At 35.7% G+C, this 21172-nt stretch overlaps 1 protein-coding gene across 1 annotated transcript in view; it reads left to right on the forward strand.

Annotated features, from left to right (window-relative positions):
* TMEM170B (transmembrane protein 170B) overlaps window positions 1–16732 on the forward strand; it is a 28866-nt gene extending 12134 nt beyond the window's left edge. The window contains exons 2-3 of the mRNA XM_010945717.3: window positions 1752–1922; window positions 8767–16732. Of these exons, the coding sequence (XP_010944019.2) occupies window positions 1752–1922; window positions 8767–8897 (302 nt within the window). The 3' untranslated portion in view covers window positions 8898–16732. The remainder of the gene's footprint in view (window positions 1–1751; window positions 1923–8766) is intronic.
* Window positions 16733–21172: the final 4440 nt, after the last annotated feature.

A 21172-nucleotide genomic window follows, 5' to 3' on the forward strand; every position in this document is an offset into this window, starting at 1 on the left:
GATCTCCACATCCTTTTCATCTTGTAACGTGGAAACTTTGTACCCATTATGAAACAAGTCCCCATTTCCCCTTCCCCAAGTCCCTGGCAACCACCATTCTGTTTTCTATTTCCATTCATTTGACTGCTTTATATACCTTGTATAAGTGCAATTTGTCAGTATTTGTCTTTCTGTGACTGACTTACTTTACTTAATATGTCTTCAAGATTCATATATGTTGTAGCATGTGACAGAAATTTCTTCCAATGAATACTTCTCCATTGTATGTATAAACCATATTGTTTGTTAATTCATCCATTGATAGACATTTGAGTTGCTTCCACCTCTTGGCTATTGCGAATAATGCCACTGTGAACATGGTTGCACAAATACTCTTCATGGTCTTGCTTTTCATTCTTGGAAAGATACCAACAGGTGAAGTTGCTGGATCATATGGTAATTTTTTTTTTAAATTTTTGAGGCACCACCACACTGTTTTCCATAGCTGCTGCACCATTTTACACTCCTATCAATAGTATGTATCTGTACTTTGATGTTTGGATAAATAAATTTTAATTCATCCATTTTGTTCTCTTTAATCGTGACTTTATTGACCTTTCTTTCCCACTTGATAGAGTGAATACTTGCACGAGTAGTAGATGAGACGTTTTGCTTTATAGCATGTGTACGTGTCACTTCAAGGTGACATATAAACATTTTAGAGTCAGTTCTTTCAGCTACAAGTAACAGAAACCTTACTTGGGCTAATTAAAAAGAAGGATTTTATTACAAGGAAACTGCATTGGTCTAAGGGTATTAATGTGGTAGGCCCTTAGATATCACTGGAGTGAGATGTTGTCTCCTACCTTTGATGAACCTATTTTTCTTTTATCCTGTATTGTGTTTTTTGTCACGTGATGATGAAATGGCTGTTCACAAATCCTGAGCCTTTCAGCTTCATCCACTCAAAGACTGAGGTGCTCAGTTGGTCCCAGTACAGAATTCCTAGGGGAAGGGAGTGATTGGCCCAGTTTGGATCAGTAGCCTGCCCTGCTGTACCGCACCACAGGCATGATCAAGGAGATGGAGTCAGTGCAGGGACAGGCAACATCCCAGGTACTGTGTGCATTGACAGAGTGGGCAGGGACCAAGAGGACAGGGAATGGATACTAGAGAGAATAAAAGGCTTGCTCATCAACCGTCTGTAAACTGGGCTTCAGTGAACAGTAACTGAGGATACATTGAAGAAAGAGGAATAGAGCTTGAAGAGTTCTGGGTCAGGACTATTAAATGACCTGAGACAAAGAATTTTTTAAAATTCTGACTGATTCTTTAAGTTGAGAACCAAGAGGGGAATTGCCTGAAATTCTTAAAATCATAAAAGAAAAAAACGTCTGGACACTTAGTGTAGAAAATAGAAAATTATGTATCAAACAGTAATTAATTATATAATTTATTACAAGAGATTTGCAAATGTATTCAGGCTTATTAAACAAACGAACAGATGATAGCTATACAATGGGGACACTGCGAGGAACTTAGAGTGTGGCCTTGACCTGTAGTCATGGAGTTATTTCCCCATCAAGCATTAGTGATCATGATAACCATTAAAATTTACTTAGAGGTACTATGTATCAAGCACTGTACTATGCATGTTTTTATCCATTGTCTCATGTAACCGTCCTCCAAACTATGGGTGCTCACTGTTTGTTAAATTGGGTTTTCTAAGACGTTTTTCAACAGAATAGTTAATACTTTGCCTTTCCTTTCAGAGATGTGGTACTGGATCTTTCTCTGGGCTCTATTCTCCTCTCTGTTTGTCCACGGTGCTGCGGGAGTGTTGATGTTCGTGATGCTGCAGAGGCACCGGCAGGGGAGGGTAATCTCTGTCATTGCAGTCAGCATCGGATTTCTGGCTTCCGTAACCGGAGCGATGATCACTAGTAAGTTGATGTTGTTTTGTTTAAGGATGTAATTGTATATGCATTTACAGTTTGGGTACCTTTATTCTAATTGTAAATATAACAGTGTCATCTTGCACGTAAAATGTTTTTCAGCACTAATTACACTTCATCTAGAAGGTAAAGATCAGCTCATTTATTTATTGAACAGATAGTTTTTGTATTTTTGCTATATGAATATTTATGCAAGGTTTTGGGGGAAATAGAGAAACTTGTAAAAATTGGCAAGAGGCAGAGCAGTTTGTGGGAAATGTAGTTCCTGCTTCAAAGGAGCTCACTGTGTGGTAAGGGAGAGGTAGGCACACAAATATGACAGTGATACTTGTCATTAAAGTGAAAATACAGCCCTTAGGTCCTCGATGTCAGCTGCTTGTGACCACAAAGTAAAAGTGCACTTGCTTCTTGAATGCAAATTATTAAGACATAAGTCTCCCCTGGGCTACTAGAAATTAGCCACTTTACAGAGTATTCTAGCTCCTTGCAAGTTTCAACTGTGCTGCCTCCTGTGCCTGTTGTAAAGGTCCTCAGGTTCATGTCCTCCGGGCTTCCGCACTGACAATACTTAGGCCTCAACTCCAGCTTTGGGTTCAAAGTTAGTTGCAGTTTCTACCATGCTGGTTAAGCCAGAACTTGGATGCGTCCTGTTGAGCCTCGGGGGGCCTCAGCTGCCTCCTTCACGTGGCCTGCTCTACACTGGCTGCTTGCTTCTCTGCTGTCGTTGGTCCCGTCGCCGCCAGGCACAGAGCTTCTGTTGCCCTTGACGCCGGCCTGCTTCCGTGAGGCTCAGGCAGCTTGCTGCCACCCCAGCTCTATCAAGACTCTTCAGCTAGGGCTTCTTCCTTTCTAAGTTGGTTCTTAGCCCCCAAGGTGAGAGGAAGTCCATTTCTTCTGTAGTTTGAAGGCCTCCCTCCTTTTGTGTCCCACAGTCACCTTTCCCCAGAGTGATACATTGCCTTGAGTGGAAAGCCCTGTTCCCATGTCTCTGGGTATGTCCTGTGGCACGAATAAGACAGTCATAAAATAATTGTGGGAAATAGTAGGCTGTTTTTTCATCCTTTCTTGAGTTACTATTTGGTTTTTGTGTGTTCTCTTGCGTTAGGTTTTTGTTGTTGCTACATTCAACCCATAACTTTATCATATGGTGCCGCATTCATTCTGCTATAGATAGGGTTTAGCTGAAGCACCAGGCGTGCTGAGTGGAGTAGTAGGAGCTTCAGCTGGAAAGATAGAGCCAGGTCCTCAAGGACCTTGGAAGGCCAGCCACAGTTTGAACTTTATTCTGTAGGCCATGGGAAACAAGTAGATAATTTTGAATGGGGTTGGCAAGGGGCAAGGCAGTTCAATAGAAAAATTTGTTTCATAGCTGAATATAGAATATATGTGAATAGAGAACCAAGAGAAGACTCTAAAAGAGTGGGGACCTGGTCTGTCTTCATCACTGCTATATCTCCAGCAATAAAACAGTACTTGGAACATAGCAGATACTCAGAAAATACTGGTTAGATGGAGGGATATAGTGAAGGAGGAAGAGCAGAAGAAAGGAGGAAAGAGGGTGGGAGAGAATGGAGGAAAAACAGGAAAGAAGAGGAATTGATGCATTAACTGTAATCTGAATTTGAGCCTGGATCTGAACTAGACTGGGGGCAGTGGGTTGGAAAAGGAGTTGATGTAAGGACTATGGCAAAAGGGAAAAATCCAAATTAGTTGTTATTCACTGGTGGCATACAGAGAGACATGAAAGGAACTGCTAATGTTTTTGATGTGGGCCACTGCTGTAACTGTGGAACCGTGACAGAGGAGGAAGGAAGAAGGAACAGTTTGTTCAGAAGTCGATAGTAGTATGTGTATTTATTGGCATAAATCATTGTAAAACTTTAAAGAGAGCATGATTCTACTATTTATCTCTAATGATGTGTATGTATATTCAGTCAAGAATAAAATAAGCCAATGATTTTAGAAATTACAGTGTTATATTTAAAAATTCTTACTAATATGTCTGACAAAATTTCAAGTGAAAATTTGTACAAGTTAACAATAAGACATTTAAACCTTTCTGGCTAATTTTCTGACCTGCAAACACTTGAATTAAAACTAGCCACTGTAAATTTTTAATTACATTTATTTTCGTAATGCATTTTGTGAGTGCTAGCACACTCATAGCTGTATGTTCAATTCAGCAAATGATGGTTCTGTTTTACTACTATTATATTTTACTACTTCTTAGATTTTTATTTCCAGAATGGAGTGATTTTTCATTTTAGTTAATACCAGAATTGGGAAAAAATGGCTTTGTATATAATGCTATTATTTGACATTATATAGGTATCTAATTTTAGCAAGTCTGAGGGTTAAGTGACATCTCTATGTTGGTTTAATTTGCCTTTCTCTGATTATTAATAAATTCAAGCATCTCTTTCTATTCTTATTATATATTTAGATTTCTTTTTGCAAATTGCTTCTTTAAATTCTGTGCCTTTCTTTGGGGGTTCTTGTTCCTTATTAAATGATAGGTGTTTCTTAGAGATATTGATGTCATGTTGGTTTTGAACTTTGCAAATCACCTCTCTCTTTTTTCAGTACCGTCATCCATGATGTTATTTAATGAGCAGAAATCCTTCATTTTTATGTAATCAGCTTAAAGAGTTTTTTGCCTATAGTTTATAATGTAGAATTTTAGTTAAGAAGTTCTCCCCTACACCAAGGTTAAAAGATATTCTGATATATTTTCTTTTGTTAATTTTATAGTTTTATCTTTAAGGTCTCTAATTTACCTAGAACAGGACTGAGCAGCCATTTTCTTAAAAGGCCAGATGGTAACTATTTTAAACGTTGCAGGCCAGATGGTCTCTGTCACAACTATTCAACTCTGCCATGAAGGCATAAAAGCAGCCATAGACATAGGTAAATGAATAGATATGGCTTTTTCCAATAAAACTTTATTTACAAAAGTAGATGTCTGACATTCAGGTCATAATTTGCCTTCTGGTTTAGAGTTCATCTTTGTGTTTGGAATTAGATAGGATTCCAGGTATATTTTTTTCCTCCCATACAGTAAATCAGTTTTTTATCACACCATTCACTAATGCATCCATTGATTCACCTTTTTTTGTGCATTATGTTCTTAAGGTATGTGGCTCTGTCTCTGAACTCTGCTCTGATTTGTTAGTCTTTTTATCTATTCTTGCAGCAAGTCCTCATTTCTGTCTCTATTGTTTTGCAGTATTTCTTCTGGTAGGGCTAGGTCTCTCATTTCTTTTCTTTCTCGAAGTTTACATAACTATTGGTGGACCTTTATTCTTTTATATAAGTTTTAGAATATATCTACTGAGTTCCTCAAAAAGTGTAACTGTGATTTCTATGGGGATTTAATTGAATGTAGAGGTTACTTTGGGAAGAACTGACATATTAAACTATCCCACCCAAGAGCATGTAATATATCTCCATTTGTTCAGATTGTCTTCTGTGTCTTTTGTTAGAGTTTAAAAATGTTCTTCTCAATAGGAGGGTTGCATATTTTTGATCAATACCTAAACTCATGTTATGGTTGTTGTGCATGGTGTCTTTTTGATTACATCATTTAGTTTTATCAGGGTAAAGAAATGCTGTTAAATTTTATAAGTTGAGTTTATGAAAATTAATAACAAAGCAAAATTTGATTTTCTGGAAAGATCATAAGATGAATAACCTAGGGCTGAACAATTCTACCTTTTCCCACTTGTTGCAGAGAAGCTCTTGACTGCGTATGCATGCCAGCAGTCATGTTCAAGGATGTTCACAGAAACAGGGATTGTCATTTTTAAGAGTTAGAAACAGATATCATCCACAGTAGGGTGGATCAGTAAGCTGTGTATATTCATACTTGGAATTGTGTACAGCTGTGGAAATGTGTGAATTGTAGCCATGTACAACGACATGGATAATAATATTGAGCCAAAAATTCAAAATACTTACAGTATCAGTTTATATAAAATTAATTTATTTCAGAAACTAAATAATATATATTTCAGGTTTAGGCAGGTAGTAAGGCTGATGAAAAGCAAAGAAATGATAAAAACCAAATTCAGGAGGGAATGGATGTGATTGAGGGGAGTCCACAGGAACCTCAAAGGAAATAGCAGTGTTCTTTTCTTCATTTGGATGGTGGTACTTGGGAATTTGTTATTATTTTTATAATATACATATATTTTTATAAATATTCCTTCATAACTGCTCAATATTTAATAGCAATGTTTCCAGAATTATTTAATAGGCACACACAATTGTTTTCTTTCAGCTCTTTTAGATTTAGAGTTCCACCGGAACAGTCTTTTCTGAGTGGTGCTTCTGGGCTGTGAAAGAGATGGTGCAATGGGAACTATTGTAAATCTGCTGCTTTTGGAGGGAAGTTGTAACTTACAAATTAGTTCCTGATTGTCCACTAGGAGGAAAATGGTAGTTTGTTTTATTTTCTGTATAATGCTATAAATGTCTACCTTGATTGTGGAAACTCTGGAGTTTTACAGTAGTTACACTTTTTCATTCATTTTTCTGCCTTCATCATTATAGGCTCGAAGATCTTATCCTCTGTTCCTTGAAAGATTATAAAGAAAAGTGGGTTATTTAGCAGTTTTACTTGTTTTTCCTCAAACAGTATGGCCTTTGAAAGTGAAATGTTTAACTTATTTTTAACATCTAGTTTTTTAAACCATCTGAAATTGATTTGAGGGAATAGTATGAAGTAGGGACCTAAATTTATTTCTTCCAAATGGCTACCAGTTGTTCCACACCATTTGTTGAATGGTGAATCACTGATTGGAGATACCTTTCTCATTTACTATGACAACTACTAATCAAATTTTGGAGCATATACTAGTACCAGACACTATTCTAAGCCCTTTTGTAAGTATTATCTCTTAATCGTCATATCCCCCATTTTGCAGCTGAGGAAATAAGGCACAGAGGGGTTAAGTGATTGCTCAGTGTAACTGGATTTTGGATTTTAACCCACAAGTCTAGCTCTAAAATCCATGCTCTTAACCTTATATAAGCATAGGATGTTTGAATTAACAGATTTGTCCCTTTCCAGGCAGCCTGAGCTAGTAATTGCTTAAGATTTTTCACTTCTTGGATCATTTTTGAAAACATAGTGCTGGAGAAATGGAGGCCAAATTGTGTTTTTTTAAAACTGAAGATAGTCATGGAAATCTAGGGTAAATCCAAACAAAAACAGTATTTTCCAGGTTTATTTAAATATAATTTCTGATGGTAAAGAAGGTTTAAGATCTTTAAAATTTTTAAAGAATATCATCCAATTCTAAAATTTGAAGATCTGACCAGTTGTATTAGTGAAGTTTATTACTTGATTAAGTACATGTTGATGCTACTAAGAGTTTTATTTAATATTGAGATAATTATCAGTTACTTTATTATTTTCTGAGTTCCTATTCTCTTTTTCACTTGTTGTAAATGTGAAATGATAGAATGATTTGGAGATTTATAGCCAGACTAGCCTGGATTGAAACTCCAGCTCTCTACGTACTGTATTTACTTGGGCTAGTGATTGAAGCTCTCTGAACCTCTGTTTTTCCCTCTTTAAATTAGATAATAATACTCAGGGGTGGTATGATATTTAAGATGATATTTATAAAGTTCCTAGCAAGATACATAGTATGCTATAAATGTATTACATATTTTAATTTTCTTCTTAAAAATATGTATATGAAAGCCCTTGACTTAGATTAATAATTTACTTTTCCTATTTATATCTTCTGTAGAGGAATATAATAATTTTTATTTGGAAAATTTAAGTAAACTATGGAGTTAATTCTTAGCTAATTTTTATGAGTAGATTTCTATCTCAAATAATTATAATTCAGTGTCTTCAAATAATGTATTTCTGTTCTTTTTATTTGACCATTCTAGAATATGTAGACAGTTTTTTTCTAGAGAAGTTTTCAGGCTGCCTCAGCCTTTGAGGTGGCATAACTACAATGTAAATGTTTCCTCCTTTTATGATTTCTGAATATACTTTCAAAATCAGCCACTTAGATAACATTTATCATATTTACTATACCATTGTATATATGATACCATATATCATTATATATACTATACCAATAAGATGAAATGTTGGACCAGAGTCTCAGGCAGGGCTCTGAGGCTCCTTTGTGACCCCGAGATTCTTTCATTCTCAGAAGTGCACATTATCTAAATTTTCCCAGAACAGATGTCAGGTTCATCTTCCACTTCTATTAGATGTCAAGATGCTAGTCTCCAAGTGACTTTACAGTTGTATGCTTTATTAAAACACTTAATAAACTATTTTATATGGTAGACTGTCGAATACATTAGTCAACTATTCTGGTATTTTAAGATTTAAGAATTCATTTTACTGAAAGAAATAATTCCTTTAATACTAAATTTTTCTTGACTAATTTAGACATATTGTGTAGTTTTCTGTATTATTGTTTATAATTATTAATAAACTGTATTGTGTGTTTATAAAAGTGCTGATGAGGTTGGGCCCGTTCAATACCCAGCTGAGCGATTACAATAGTGAAAATTATTCTTTTATGAACATATTTGTTGTTAAGTGCAGCATGTACCATAAATACGTATTTTGCAGGTGAATAGAAAAGCCTGTTTTACAACTGTGGGTAAATGTGGTATGTTAGAGTGTAACTGTTACCAATCACATGGAAACTCTTTCATAGAAAATTATAAAATGGGAATGATTGATAACTTATTCTGTTTGACTAAAATGAAAAGAGATTGTAAGTTACAACCATGCAGCGTGTTACAAAATGAATGACTGTGTTGTTTGTCTGTCTCTCACTTCCTCACCTAGGTGCGGCTGTAGCTGGCATTTACAGAGTAGCAGGGAAGAACATGGCCCCATTGGAAGCCCTCGTGTGGGGCGTTGGACAGACTGTACTGACATTAATCATCTCCTTTTCAAGGATACTCGCCACACTTTGAGGTTTCTGTGGGAATGTCTTACTTCAAATAAGGAAACAGATATACAGATTCTCTGAAAACGGCATTATTAGCAAGTGGGAATGAAATTGTACAAGAATGTGGAAGGAGCAGGTCAGAACATAAGGCCTTGAGCTGTGTGGAGAGATCGCCCTCTGGTGTTCAAGTGATTGCACTACCGCACTGCACCTTACGTGCCTCCGACCCGGGCAAGGCGCATTACACTCTGTGAAGCTACAAGAAAAAGCACCTTGTTTAGCTGCCAATCAGGTTAACATTGGTGTTGAATCATCATTCTTAACAGTGTTGTGTTAGGTTACAGGGACGTTTTGAAGAATCGATATATGTGCCAAACTCTTCTTTTTTAAACATTGATCATGTGAAATTTGCAAGTGTAGATGTAGATGAGTGCTGTGAACATATTTGACATGAGTTCAGGTGATGTGGTGAGATTTTTTGTTTTATAATGCTAAATCCCGTATGAATGTTGTGTACTGAATCATTTAATATGAGACAAATTGTTTGATTTTTACTGTTGAGCGTTTCTGGGATTGAGGGCTTTCATATAAATTAGGCATTATTGTTATTTAGTTCATGTGGAAAGTAATACTTAGTGGAAAACTGCTAAACTCTTTTAAGGATTCAAAGTAGGTCTGTAGGGTGCATCCTTTTCACCCACTTAAATAACACTCTTAATAGTTTCCCTCGGACACAAACATTCTACTGATATGAATTTAAAAACATGGGTCACACATTGATTGTAGTTTGTGTGTCATAAAAATACAATTTGAGAAATTTCTTATAAATTTTGTAAGAAAATAAGTCTGAAATGCATGTTGCATTTTTCGCCCTTCTAAAGAAAGTTTTTGCCATGTATCTCATGGAGAAAACATCTTTATAATTCGTATCTCAGTGGAATTATATTACTTGTTTCATATGTCTTAATTTTTGACAAAACAGTCTTTCATTCTGGAGTATTAACTATATTTAAAGAGTGGCCTAAATTAGGCTGTGAAAACAAGAAGCTTCATTTGTAGATAAGTAACAAGTCATATAGGAAGAGTAATAAACTATCTTACTTTGGGTGTATGGTAACAATTTCTCTAAGTAAAAATTGGAGTATAGTAAATAATTTTAAAATTCGGCAGTTAATCTCAGCGTATCAATGCAGTATTGAACTATACTTGAGTGTTTCATTTCAGTTCTCCAGCTCTTTATTTATGCTGTTATTTAAGTTTACTAGCATCTGTGATGACATTTATTAGAATGAAAAAGTCCTTAGTATAAAACATTTTAAGAGGTTTTGGAAATATGCAATTGTTTTTAAGAGGATAAGAAGTAAGGGAAACACAGAACCTGGCTGAGTTTGTCTCCGACTGAGACTTTTAAAAATACCAGATACAATTACATATATGCTCACTCAAAGGAAGAGCCAACTGCAGAAAATATGAAGTTAAGGACAGTCCAAATCTGCATACTTTACCCTCACTGTTTTATAACCTAATTTGGTAACAATTAAGTTTCTATTAGTTCTTATTCAAATTTAAGAACTTTCTTACCCACGGCACCTTTTCTCCACCAAAAAGCAGGCTATATCAACAACTCAGCGATGAGGAGTTGAGGGTATTTTGCCAGTATGGAAGCCAGTTTTGGGGGTTTATAACACTGTGGCTTGGAAATTTGTTTTTAAAAAGCCAAGAAGCAACTATGCATTCTTAAAGATCTTTGAAGTAAATCTTAAAATTGATTATTTTTTGTTATGTACAAGGCTGAAGTCATTTTCATGTATTCTTTATATTCCAGATGTTTTCCTAAATTAAATTTAGGCATAAATCTTCCAACTCCATTGGAGTTTCCCTTTTCTGTTAGACTTGAATTGTGTTCTTCCTTTACTTTGGTTATTCTCCAGTAATTTAAAGTGTCCCTGTTCTTTGGGAGGAGTTATGAATAACATGTTGAAATTGTTTTAGATCTACAGAAATGAATATTTATTTTAACATACGGTTATTGTATGATTTCAGAGAGCTATCACAGCAAGGTAACATGGAGCACATGATTCAGAACCTGAAATTAGCCAGAAAAATAACTTGGACACATTAAGTGTATGGCTGCATAGACCAAAGAGACTGAAACTCCTGTTTTTACTCTAGAATGAAAGTGTAAGGAGGTGGATCAGTTTGTAGAGTGTCCTGCAGTTATCTCATTATCAGGTTGCTTTATGTTATGAAGTGTGTGTGTGTGCACGTGCGCACACAGGGACGTTTTTAACTTTTGGGGGAATCTTCGGTTTCTTTGCTGTTTTTAGTTACTTCCATTGGAACTTTGTGCAACTGTTACGTTTTTGATCTTTTGAAATGCAGTTGAATAGTGTGAATTGATGAAATGTCTTAATAGCTATTTCTATGCCAAGATTTTTTAAATGTTACTGGTTTTCCTATAGAGATAAGAAATGTTTAATGGTATATATCTACACACATATATATCATTATATACATATATATGTAAAGCTGCTACATATGAATATAGTCTTAATTGGAAAGCTTTTGTTCAATGAACACTTTTATGTTGTAGTGGAAAATTTGATATATTTGTTCAGTTGAATGATCTTTTAAATAGGTTTGAGGAAGTTTGAGATTTTTGAATTTGGGGAAATTTTTCTTGGTTTAATAGTGCTGGAGATCCTTGTTTGTGATACGACAAAAGCCCTCATGTATGTATTTGGGTTAAACCTTCTTAAAATTTGTATGTGACTTGGTAAATTTTCTTTGTGATAAATTCAGGAGGAAAGAGGAAAATCCTCTGTAGTTTATACTTCTTTATTTTAAAAAATGCTAAATAAAATATTGCTGACAGTGAAATCAGTTCCCCAAAGAAGAGACTCCTGTGTGCCCAAACTAACTGCTAATCAGTTAACGCACTGATTAAAAATGCCATAGAGCGGAGTTAGTCAGGGGCCTCATCTAAGCTACAAGTAACGCTTAAACCTTTTAAATGAGGGAGGCACAAGCGGTCTGCCCCGCGGGACAGTTCCACTGGAATGAGTCTCAGGTGGCTGTCATGCTCAGTGCTTGCAGGTTAGTTCTTCTTTCTTTAGACCTTAGTGTTCACAGTGTTACCGTTTGTCACCCGTGGTACTTTCTTAGTATCTGCAGCATACATTTCCTCTGTCCCCCAAAAGTGTAAGAGTTGTATTTTTACTTTAAGTGAGAAATAAACAGATGAGCTGCCCTGTGTATCATATATTTGTGATGTAAGGAACAGGAAGAATTTTTTAAATGTTCTGGAAGACATCTTTAGAGAATCTCTGTAATTAATATGAGGAGGGTGGAGCCACCATGTTAACGTGCCCAAGATGGCACTTACACACCAACTAATTCAATTTTGTAAACATTTTTGGTGGATCTACTGTGTACAAAGTGCTGTATCTAGTATTTTCTATAGTAAGTACAGGGATGACCAAGATGGGATTTCTGCCCTCAGTTCACCAAGAGCTACCAAGATGCTTTAAATCCTAAAGCAGCTGGGAGGACATTTCGCTTCTAGTTGACAGTTTAAGTTCTGTTTTCCCCCAATTCTGATTTTTCTCAGTTTATCCACCAAATGGAATTTTAGTAACTGAGATATTATGTGACATAGTGAAGAGAATGCTAGAATTTAAGCCAGGGACATAGATTGGAATCCAGGCCCTGTCACTTGTTGACTTCTTCAACAAGAAGAATAGAAAAGCAGTATAGTCGGCCCTTCATATCTGTGGTTCTGCACTGAAGGATTCAAACAACTTGGATTGACATATGCAGGAAAAAAAATTCCAGAAAGTTCCAAAAAGCAAAACGTACATTTGCCCCACTCCGGCAACTATTCACAAAGAATCTGCATTGTATTTACATAGCATTTACACTGTATAAGAACGTTGTAAGTAATCAGATGACTTAAAGTATATGGGAGGATGTGCACAGGTTATATGCAAATACTACACTATTTTCTGTAAGGGACTTGAGCATCCTTGAATTTTGGTATCCACAGAGATCACTCCCCTGCGGATACTAAGAGACTAATAAATATTTTGCAGTAAGTGATCAATGGCTAGTCATAATTTTTTAAAAAACTACATTTTGGAGTACTGATCAAATACATTATTTTGTAAAATTCATTTCTTCCATTTCCACATTTTTCCTACATATATTTTAAGAAAGAAGCTAAAAAAATTCTTTTATAATGTTGCCTCCTTTACCTCCTCTCCACCTCTTTATTTTTTAAATCACATATTTATCTAAGAGCACTTTTGGGAATTGGTGGTGATGGAAATGGCCAGGGCAGGTGGGATTTAATACCAGGTTGTGTTTACCGTGAGTTACAAAAGGAGAAGGGAGACGTGGCCAGGATCTACTCCTTACTTTAGCTTGCTTGCTGCTTTTGGATTCATTCAACCAATATTAATTGAGTCTCTACTATATGCAACTTACTATCCTTGTTTTAGGGATGGAAAAGTGATTCCTCCCTCTGTCCACCTCTCTCCCGCCACCCCCGTGTGTGGCTTCCCTGTGTAGTGCCAATTCTGTGGGAGAACAGAACTGGGCTGCGGTGTCTACCATGTCCCTCCTTCTATGGACCAAAGGTGCTTTAGCCCTACTTCTTGTTTGTTTGTTTTTAACTTAAAGGGAAATACTTTTATTTTTAATTTATGTCTATTTTATAATTCAAGAAGTGACAAGATGCTCAGAGTACTTTCTGAAATATTCTTAAGGTACTCTTACTGTTACAAATGTTTCTCTCAGAAAGTCTTAATCAGAATTCTTCAAAGAGTGGCTACTTGTTTTTAAGATGTGAAGAATGTGGAAAGTTACTGAAGAAATTCTAGTGACCTAGATTGCAGAGAAGTTTAGCAACACCTGGGTAAATAGGCAAATGATTATTTCTTTTAATAATCAGGGGTTAAAATCTCAGTGGTTAAAATTGACTAGTAATTTCCCTTCTTATCCTTTTATAACATCGTGGAGGAAGACTCTAATAGCATAAAAAGGACATTATTTGATTAAAAAATGATAAATTTTTTTAAAACATGTTATAGCATTTATAGCGGAGGGAAGTTTAAACATAGGCAGAAACGTTGGAGGGGTAACGCACAAAAACAAAGACACACTTGGTGAAGCACCTCTATTAGGTGAATGCAGCTTCCCCTTAACCTGTTAAGACCATATACACTGAGTATGTTTACTGCTTACAGAACGCGGTGTTTCTTTATATGTGAGACTGAACTTACCACAAAGCATCCTGAAATAATACTACATTTTTGTGTGTGGTGGTAGGTTTGCCCTTCTAACTTAAGGATCTCTGTTCAGTGTAGGCAATACAGTGTTTTTGAGGAGGTTGCTGAAGTTATCTAAAAATGTTGTCAGTGAACTTGTTAAGAGGAAGTGATGCTTACTGTAGAAACTATTTTGAGTAACTATGGAAATACACCAGTTAATACTTTATTAATTAGTGGAAACACCTAAATTTCTGAGCACACTAAGCTATGAGCTGGAACTGTCTCCTCCCCCAAGTTTAGGGGACTCGTTTTCACATTCTTTACATTCACTGCATGTATGTTGAACTTACATAATAACCCTTCCTTGATTCTAAGAACTAATTTAGCACTTTCTTAAAAATATTCCTCCTCCTTCCAGACAGATGTCACATGGTATAGTTTAAACAGATGTACAGTTTGTTGATAGACTCAGAAGTGCTGGTTTAGAATAGAATGTTCTTAACAGCTTATGGTTATGCAGCTATAATCTTGCTGAAAAGTAAATACTATGAGCAAGTCAAGAAAGCATGGCCCTCCTACATGTTTTTTTTTAGATTATATCCTGCACCCATATATATCTCCCCTCAATGGTGACATGACTGTCCCCTTTGGGGGACTGTATTTAGGAATGTAACTGAAACTGGAAAGCAGTGTAACGTAAATACATAGAAAGAGGAACTAAAATACATAATCACTGTAACTGCAACACTTTTTCTCCTAAATGTAGTATATATTGGTAATTTCTAAAAATCATCGCCTTTTTTAGAGCCCTGTGTAAATGAATGGTAACTTGATAGTACTACTGATGGTGAAAAGTTTCCTTGTTTTTGAAGTATTTATATATCATCACTAAGTATCTTTGGGAAGGAACATTTTAAAGTTTTCTCCATAGAAGGCAAAATACAGGCACTTGTTTGAGTAGTAATAAAAAATGATCTATTTACTTTTAATACTGGATGGCTTGATAGTCTGCTTGTGGACACTTTCTTAGTATCTGTGATACTAGATGCATTAATGGTGGAGGAATTTTGAAAGTTCTGGCCCTGTCCCAAACACAGACATGGACACACAAACTACAAATTTAGATGAACAATATAAAATTCCACAGTATTTTTCATTTTAGTCAAATAACTTGGTAAAATTCATAGGATTCTACCATAAAGTATTAACTCCTGTCTCAAGTCATTCTAGAATGAGGGGATCAACTTTATCTTAATCAATTAAAATGTTTTTATTTATATAGCAAAAATATAGTTTACCTGGTAAGTATTAAAAACTCACTTTCAAATTGTGTTAATTCTCAGACCACTGATGAATCATTTAGCAAACCACAGTGCAGGTTTCAAAAGCTAAATGATGCCTTAGTGCCTTGGAAGTTAAGATACTTTTTGCAGAGTGATTTTAGCAAGGTTCAGAATTGGTACACCTGCTGCTGAGGATTCAAAGCTGAGGAACGCTGTAGTTACATGAGCTCTTTGTGGTTTAATAAAAAAATTAGTCCTTTCGCCATTGACTATGACAGATGACAACTGTTTGCATTACATTTTCATGATGTGGTATTTGTCTATTTTTTTCTTTTTCTAAGTAAGTTTGAAATGGGAAATGTAGTCAAGACAGTTAAATGTGGGATTTTAAAATTTGGTTTGGTTGTAAACTAGAGATTCTAGTGTGAACAGTGTGAGCTTTATATTGTGGTACAAGGGAGACACTTCACATAACTTTTAGGAATATGTTTACCATCAGGGATTTTTTTTTAACTATAGAAATAATGTACTGTGAAGCTTAAAGACAGGAAGAAGAAACAATGGAGGGGTAACGCACAAAAACAAAGGCATATGTGATGAAGTATCCTACATTATGTGAACACAGTTTTCCCCCTTCTGTTAAGACTATAAACTACCCTGTATGAGTATGTGTACTGCATGTTTACATAATACAGTTTAATTTTGGAGGGTTATTTAAAAAGTATGTTTATTTATAATACCTAACAAGCTGTAAATATTGTATACTATTGATTTTTAATTTTATATAAGCAATTTTTTATTTCCAATTCGTGTGTAAAGCTCATTGTGTATATAGCATAAATTTCCTGGAGAACACAAATTTTGCAGTGAATTTTAATTATTTAATTGTGGTAAGCATCAGGTTAGCCTTAGAAATGTTGATCTTTATTTTAAATTATTTTTCACCACTCATTTTCTTCAAGGGGCAGCAATAAATATATGCAAGTTATGTTTGATTTAGAAAGTTGGTCTGCAAAGACAAGATCTAGGTTCCAATTCATTGCTTTAAAAAAAAGATGCACAATTAATATCATCCACTGTCTAATCTCAGGACCATTTCTGAGGTCCACATGTGTCTCTCCTCTTTGTAATATACAGGGTGAACTCTTTACTGATACACACAAAACAACTGTTAAAAGTGAACCCAGCACTTAAATGTCATTACACAGAATTTATTGGATTAAAAATTTGTAATATACAATATTTTAATAAAGTTTCTGTATTCAATTTCATGCACTTATATATAAATAAACCTGTCTTAAAAGCTTTATGGGGAATTTGACTCTTGATGACATATCTTTGCAGCTCATTCACTGTAGACTCAAATGTTTCCTCTGGCCCTTTTGTCAGTTTTTCTGGGCCAGTTTTACATTGGATTTGGGAGGCAGCACTGAAAAGGTAAGTAAGAAATCTATGAGATGAACTTGACCTGGTTTGTAGTTTTGCCTAGCACCAGTGCTAGGCTACATAAGCATCTACTTCTAAGAGTTACTGTTCTAAAGAACTTTTAATAAATGACTACCATTTATTGAGTGCTTAGTATCTGCTAGACACTTCATAGGTATTCTATAACATGGTAACCTTTCAAATTACAGCGATTACTGAGGATTATGAAGGTAATCCTTCACTTTACAAATAAGACGCATTCGAAGTTCAGAGAAGGTGAGGAACTTCTCAAGGCCACACAGCTAATAATGCTGAGCTGGGATTTTCTTACTCTGTTACCTATGTCTTTCCCCACAGTGCTGTGTTAGTTTCTACAAAGTGTTCTGGGAGCTCTTACCTGTCATGAGATAAGATCTCATTATTGACAAAGACCAGGTGGCATTATGGGGATTTGAAAAATGATCAATTTAGGATTATTGCCAAATTTATGCATACTATGAATTTTTGTTAGCGATTTTTAAGATACGATACTAGGTACCCAGTTAGACTCCACTATCCTGCTTGATAAGAGATTGGGACTGGCAGAGCCCAACTGTTTGTAATTGTTAAAAACTCTGCTGGAATAAAACTTGTTTAACTTTAAAAATTGTGCAAGGAAAGTGGAAGTAAACATTTTTTTCACATATACTGACATATATTTCATGTAATTACTACATTGAAATGTATTTTCTTTTTTCTAGATAACTTCAACCACAAGAATAATCAAATTATTAAATATATTTCCTTCCTGACCATGAGTTTTAAAAAGTTCTTGAATAAAATATAAATCTTGAGATTTAAAAGAAATTTTCTGTTTTGATTTTATTCTTTTTGGTTCTTGAGGTAATAGTTTTATAATGTTTTTGTAATGGGTAAGCTATCTCTGGGTATTTTGATATTCACCAAGCACTAAAAGAAAACACTGAATTTCAGATTTATTGCCACCTTTGTAGAACAAGACCAGAGGAAAAGGTGGTCTAAAAGAAAGATGATCAGGTCTTACACTGAGCTTTCTGATGGAGAATGAGTTCGTGTTGTGAAGGAAGACTGTCTCAGACTTACCAAATAGATACTTACGTCATTTATGTTCTGAAGTCGAACTCTTGTTAATTCATAAAATAGTACCTGAAGTATTAGGGTATAAAGAAAAAAAACAGGACCAATGGCAGATCTTTGAGGAGTAGAATTTGGGCTCACCTCTCAGCCCTCACCTCCAGCTTCTAATGGAATCTTAACAGAAGAGTCTCCCATTCCACTGTTGTTCTTGATCTGCTCTTAACCTTCCATTATTCATCACTGTCAGACTTCCTTTTGGCCAATTTTATGAATATTCTTCAGGTCCAGAGTTCTGGGGACTGATCTGCAAAATGGAATTCCATCAGGTGGCTTTCTTGCAAATCAAGTTTCATCACTAGATGGTGTAGTGGTTCTATTTTACTTTTCCTTTGTTTTTGGCCATTCTTATCTGTGAACCAGCCCTAATTAGATCAGTTTGTACTTTTGGACTCATTTGCATAGGATACATCTATGTTAATTTTTTCTGATTAAAAAACACGTGAGGAAATTAAATATAATTAAAATCACTATGTTATCACTAACATTTAATTTTAAATTTAATTTTAATTTTAAAGAATGTTAATATGGTAGCTCACAGAGAAAGGAATGTGACAATGAATATATATTCATGTGTAACTGAAAATTTGTGCTCTACACTGGAATTTGACACAACATTGTAAAATGATTATAAATCAATAAAAAATGTTTAAAAAAATGTTAAGATACAATGTTCAGGGGTTATTGACAAATTAGAAAATCACATTTTATGATTTTGGCAAGTCGTAGTCTGGACCTTGCTTTATGTATTTTTCATAAATATGTGTTCCAACTCAATACATAATGGTCTTTATCTAATTTAATAGTCTATAGTGATTTTAGTTGCACAGTTGGTCAACTTGTTGGGATAAAAGGAAATACACCAACATATCACAATTGGTCTTGTACCATGAGACTTGGTTTTAAATTTCTGCTCTGCCACTTAGGATTTTAACTTGTCCGAGTTGTTTTGCTCCTGTGATCTTCAGTTTTCTCATCAGTAAATGAGGATAATAGCTCATGTTGCATGCAGTGTGCTCAGCAAATACTCCATCCCACTGGCTTCTTCCTCTTTTATATCACATGCACAGAGAAGGATGATGTAGTTCTATACTTTGCCATCAGTCTTGATAGTGAGTTCAAATAACTGTTTCAAAGTCTGTCTCCATATAGTGCGCATTGCAGTTTTACAGAGGATTTGTTTCAGGTTTAAACTTTCCCATTGAACCATGTGCTTCGTTGGCAGCAGAGTTGACTGAGGGAATTTTTCAGAAACATACCTCAGTGGAAAAGAGTCTGGTTAGAAAACAGAACGGATAAACTTGCTCAGCTAGCGGATTCCTTGCATTCTGTAAACCAAATATGTACAAGACAAGGAAGCCAAAGCAGCCAACATAAATCCCCCGAAAGATGGTTGTGACTCGCCTGTCAGCTGTGCACATAGTCATCAGCCACCTCAGATCCTGTTGCAAATGGGCTTTTGTGGGTTTGTTTATTGTTCTGCAGAGACAGCCTGCAGTTCAAACACAGAGAAGCATTGGTCTCTTCAGCTCCAAAGTTTCTGACCTTAAAAGCACAAGTCTCATCACAAAGTGTGGTCTGTAGCAGCCTTGGAATCAAACGAGCACTCCCAGTCTTAAAGAAATCAGGACTGAACTTAAGGAACCAGAGAAGGGACCAAACATTTTCATAAAATGACACCTCTCCTGTCCCTTTTGCTTATTTTTTGTGGGAATTGGTATTGGTGGGTGACTCCAAGATATGACCCAAGAAGACACTTGTGTTATCTTTGATGTATAAAATAGGAGAAGGTACAGAGATGAGTGGGAGACATTGTAGGGCTGAGGAAACAACGATTTTGAGAGACTTCAGACTTTGGAAAGCCCTGTGCATGTTAACTGAGTGGGAAAGTGTCAGATCTGGGTCTTCTCCCTCGTTCTGACCCCTTGTGCACAGGAGACCTCATATCAGACTTAATTTCTCTGTGACAGTTTCTTCTGCAATAAACACAGAAATAGATGACCTTTTTTTGTTTTCTCTTAAATGCAGGTTGAAACTTTCAATGGGACAACATCAGTATAGGTCTGTTACTCTTGGATTTTTTTTTTTAGATTGGACCAGTTTGGCAACTTGAACTTGACATCTGCCATATCTATTATAGGTTTAAGCTTTAGTCCATCTTTAGATTTCTTATTTGAAACTTGGAGACTTTTTGCAATGTGACTGAAAAGGGATGAACATTTCAAATCTAAAGTATAAACTTCTGTTGTATTCTTTAATAAGTACCTGGAGGAATTATGCAAAGCCTGTATTATTGATAAGGTAACCCTTATATTAATGTTGGTATTCAACTTTCACTCTCAAACCATTTTCACATCTATAATCTTATTTTATCCTCACAAATTGTTCTTATTTGGAGGAAAGATAAAAATCCTTTTAAAAAAATTAAAGCCGTTTTGCTGGTTAAACACAGGTCTTTTCATGAGATCAGGGCAGCTATTTGGACAAATGCTAATAATAAGAGCAGACCTGAATAATAAGAGGGGACAGGTGAGCCTCAGAATCCTGAAGAGATCCCCTTGGAAACAGATCACTTTCTGGGTAACACCTGACTGGCTCATTCTCCTGCCTCAAATGCTTTGCCTTAAGACTTTCAAAGAAAGGATGCACAAAGGCCCAAATGTGTTCACACAAGATCTTATTTGGGACGTTAACCTGTTTTCTTCTATCAGGAATATCTTACTTGTGATGGACATCTCAGTCACCAGAGTTACATGCTGGTGTTGATAGAATGCTCACATCAGCAAAGGTGTCACTGTATTTGTTTTCCAAGATTTTGCTTAACTAAGCAGATTATTTCTTCCATACATAAAACAGCATGATTTGCAGAGACTTGCGTGTCACCTTAACTGGCTATGCACACCACCAATTATCTGGACAGGAAAAGTTGCCAAGTCAAAGCCAAAAACTTGAAGTCTTCCTGGACATTTGGAATCCAAAACAGACTGACAGAAAAAAGTGTAATTTTGGTGCTACAGAAATGGGAAGGTGTTTTATGTCTGTAGTGTGGGGCCTGCAATACGTCAGTAGCAGGTTTGTTGGCTATGGCGGAAAAAATGGAACAGCATGCCGCTTAACCTCAGAATCAGGACCCGGTGAAAACACATCCACCCGTGACACCAGGAGCCTGT

This window comes from Camelus bactrianus, chromosome 20 (assembly GCF_048773025.1).
Source record: "Camelus bactrianus isolate YW-2024 breed Bactrian camel chromosome 20, ASM4877302v1, whole genome shotgun sequence".
Taxonomy (NCBI): Eukaryota; Metazoa; Chordata; class Mammalia; order Artiodactyla; family Camelidae; genus Camelus; species Camelus bactrianus.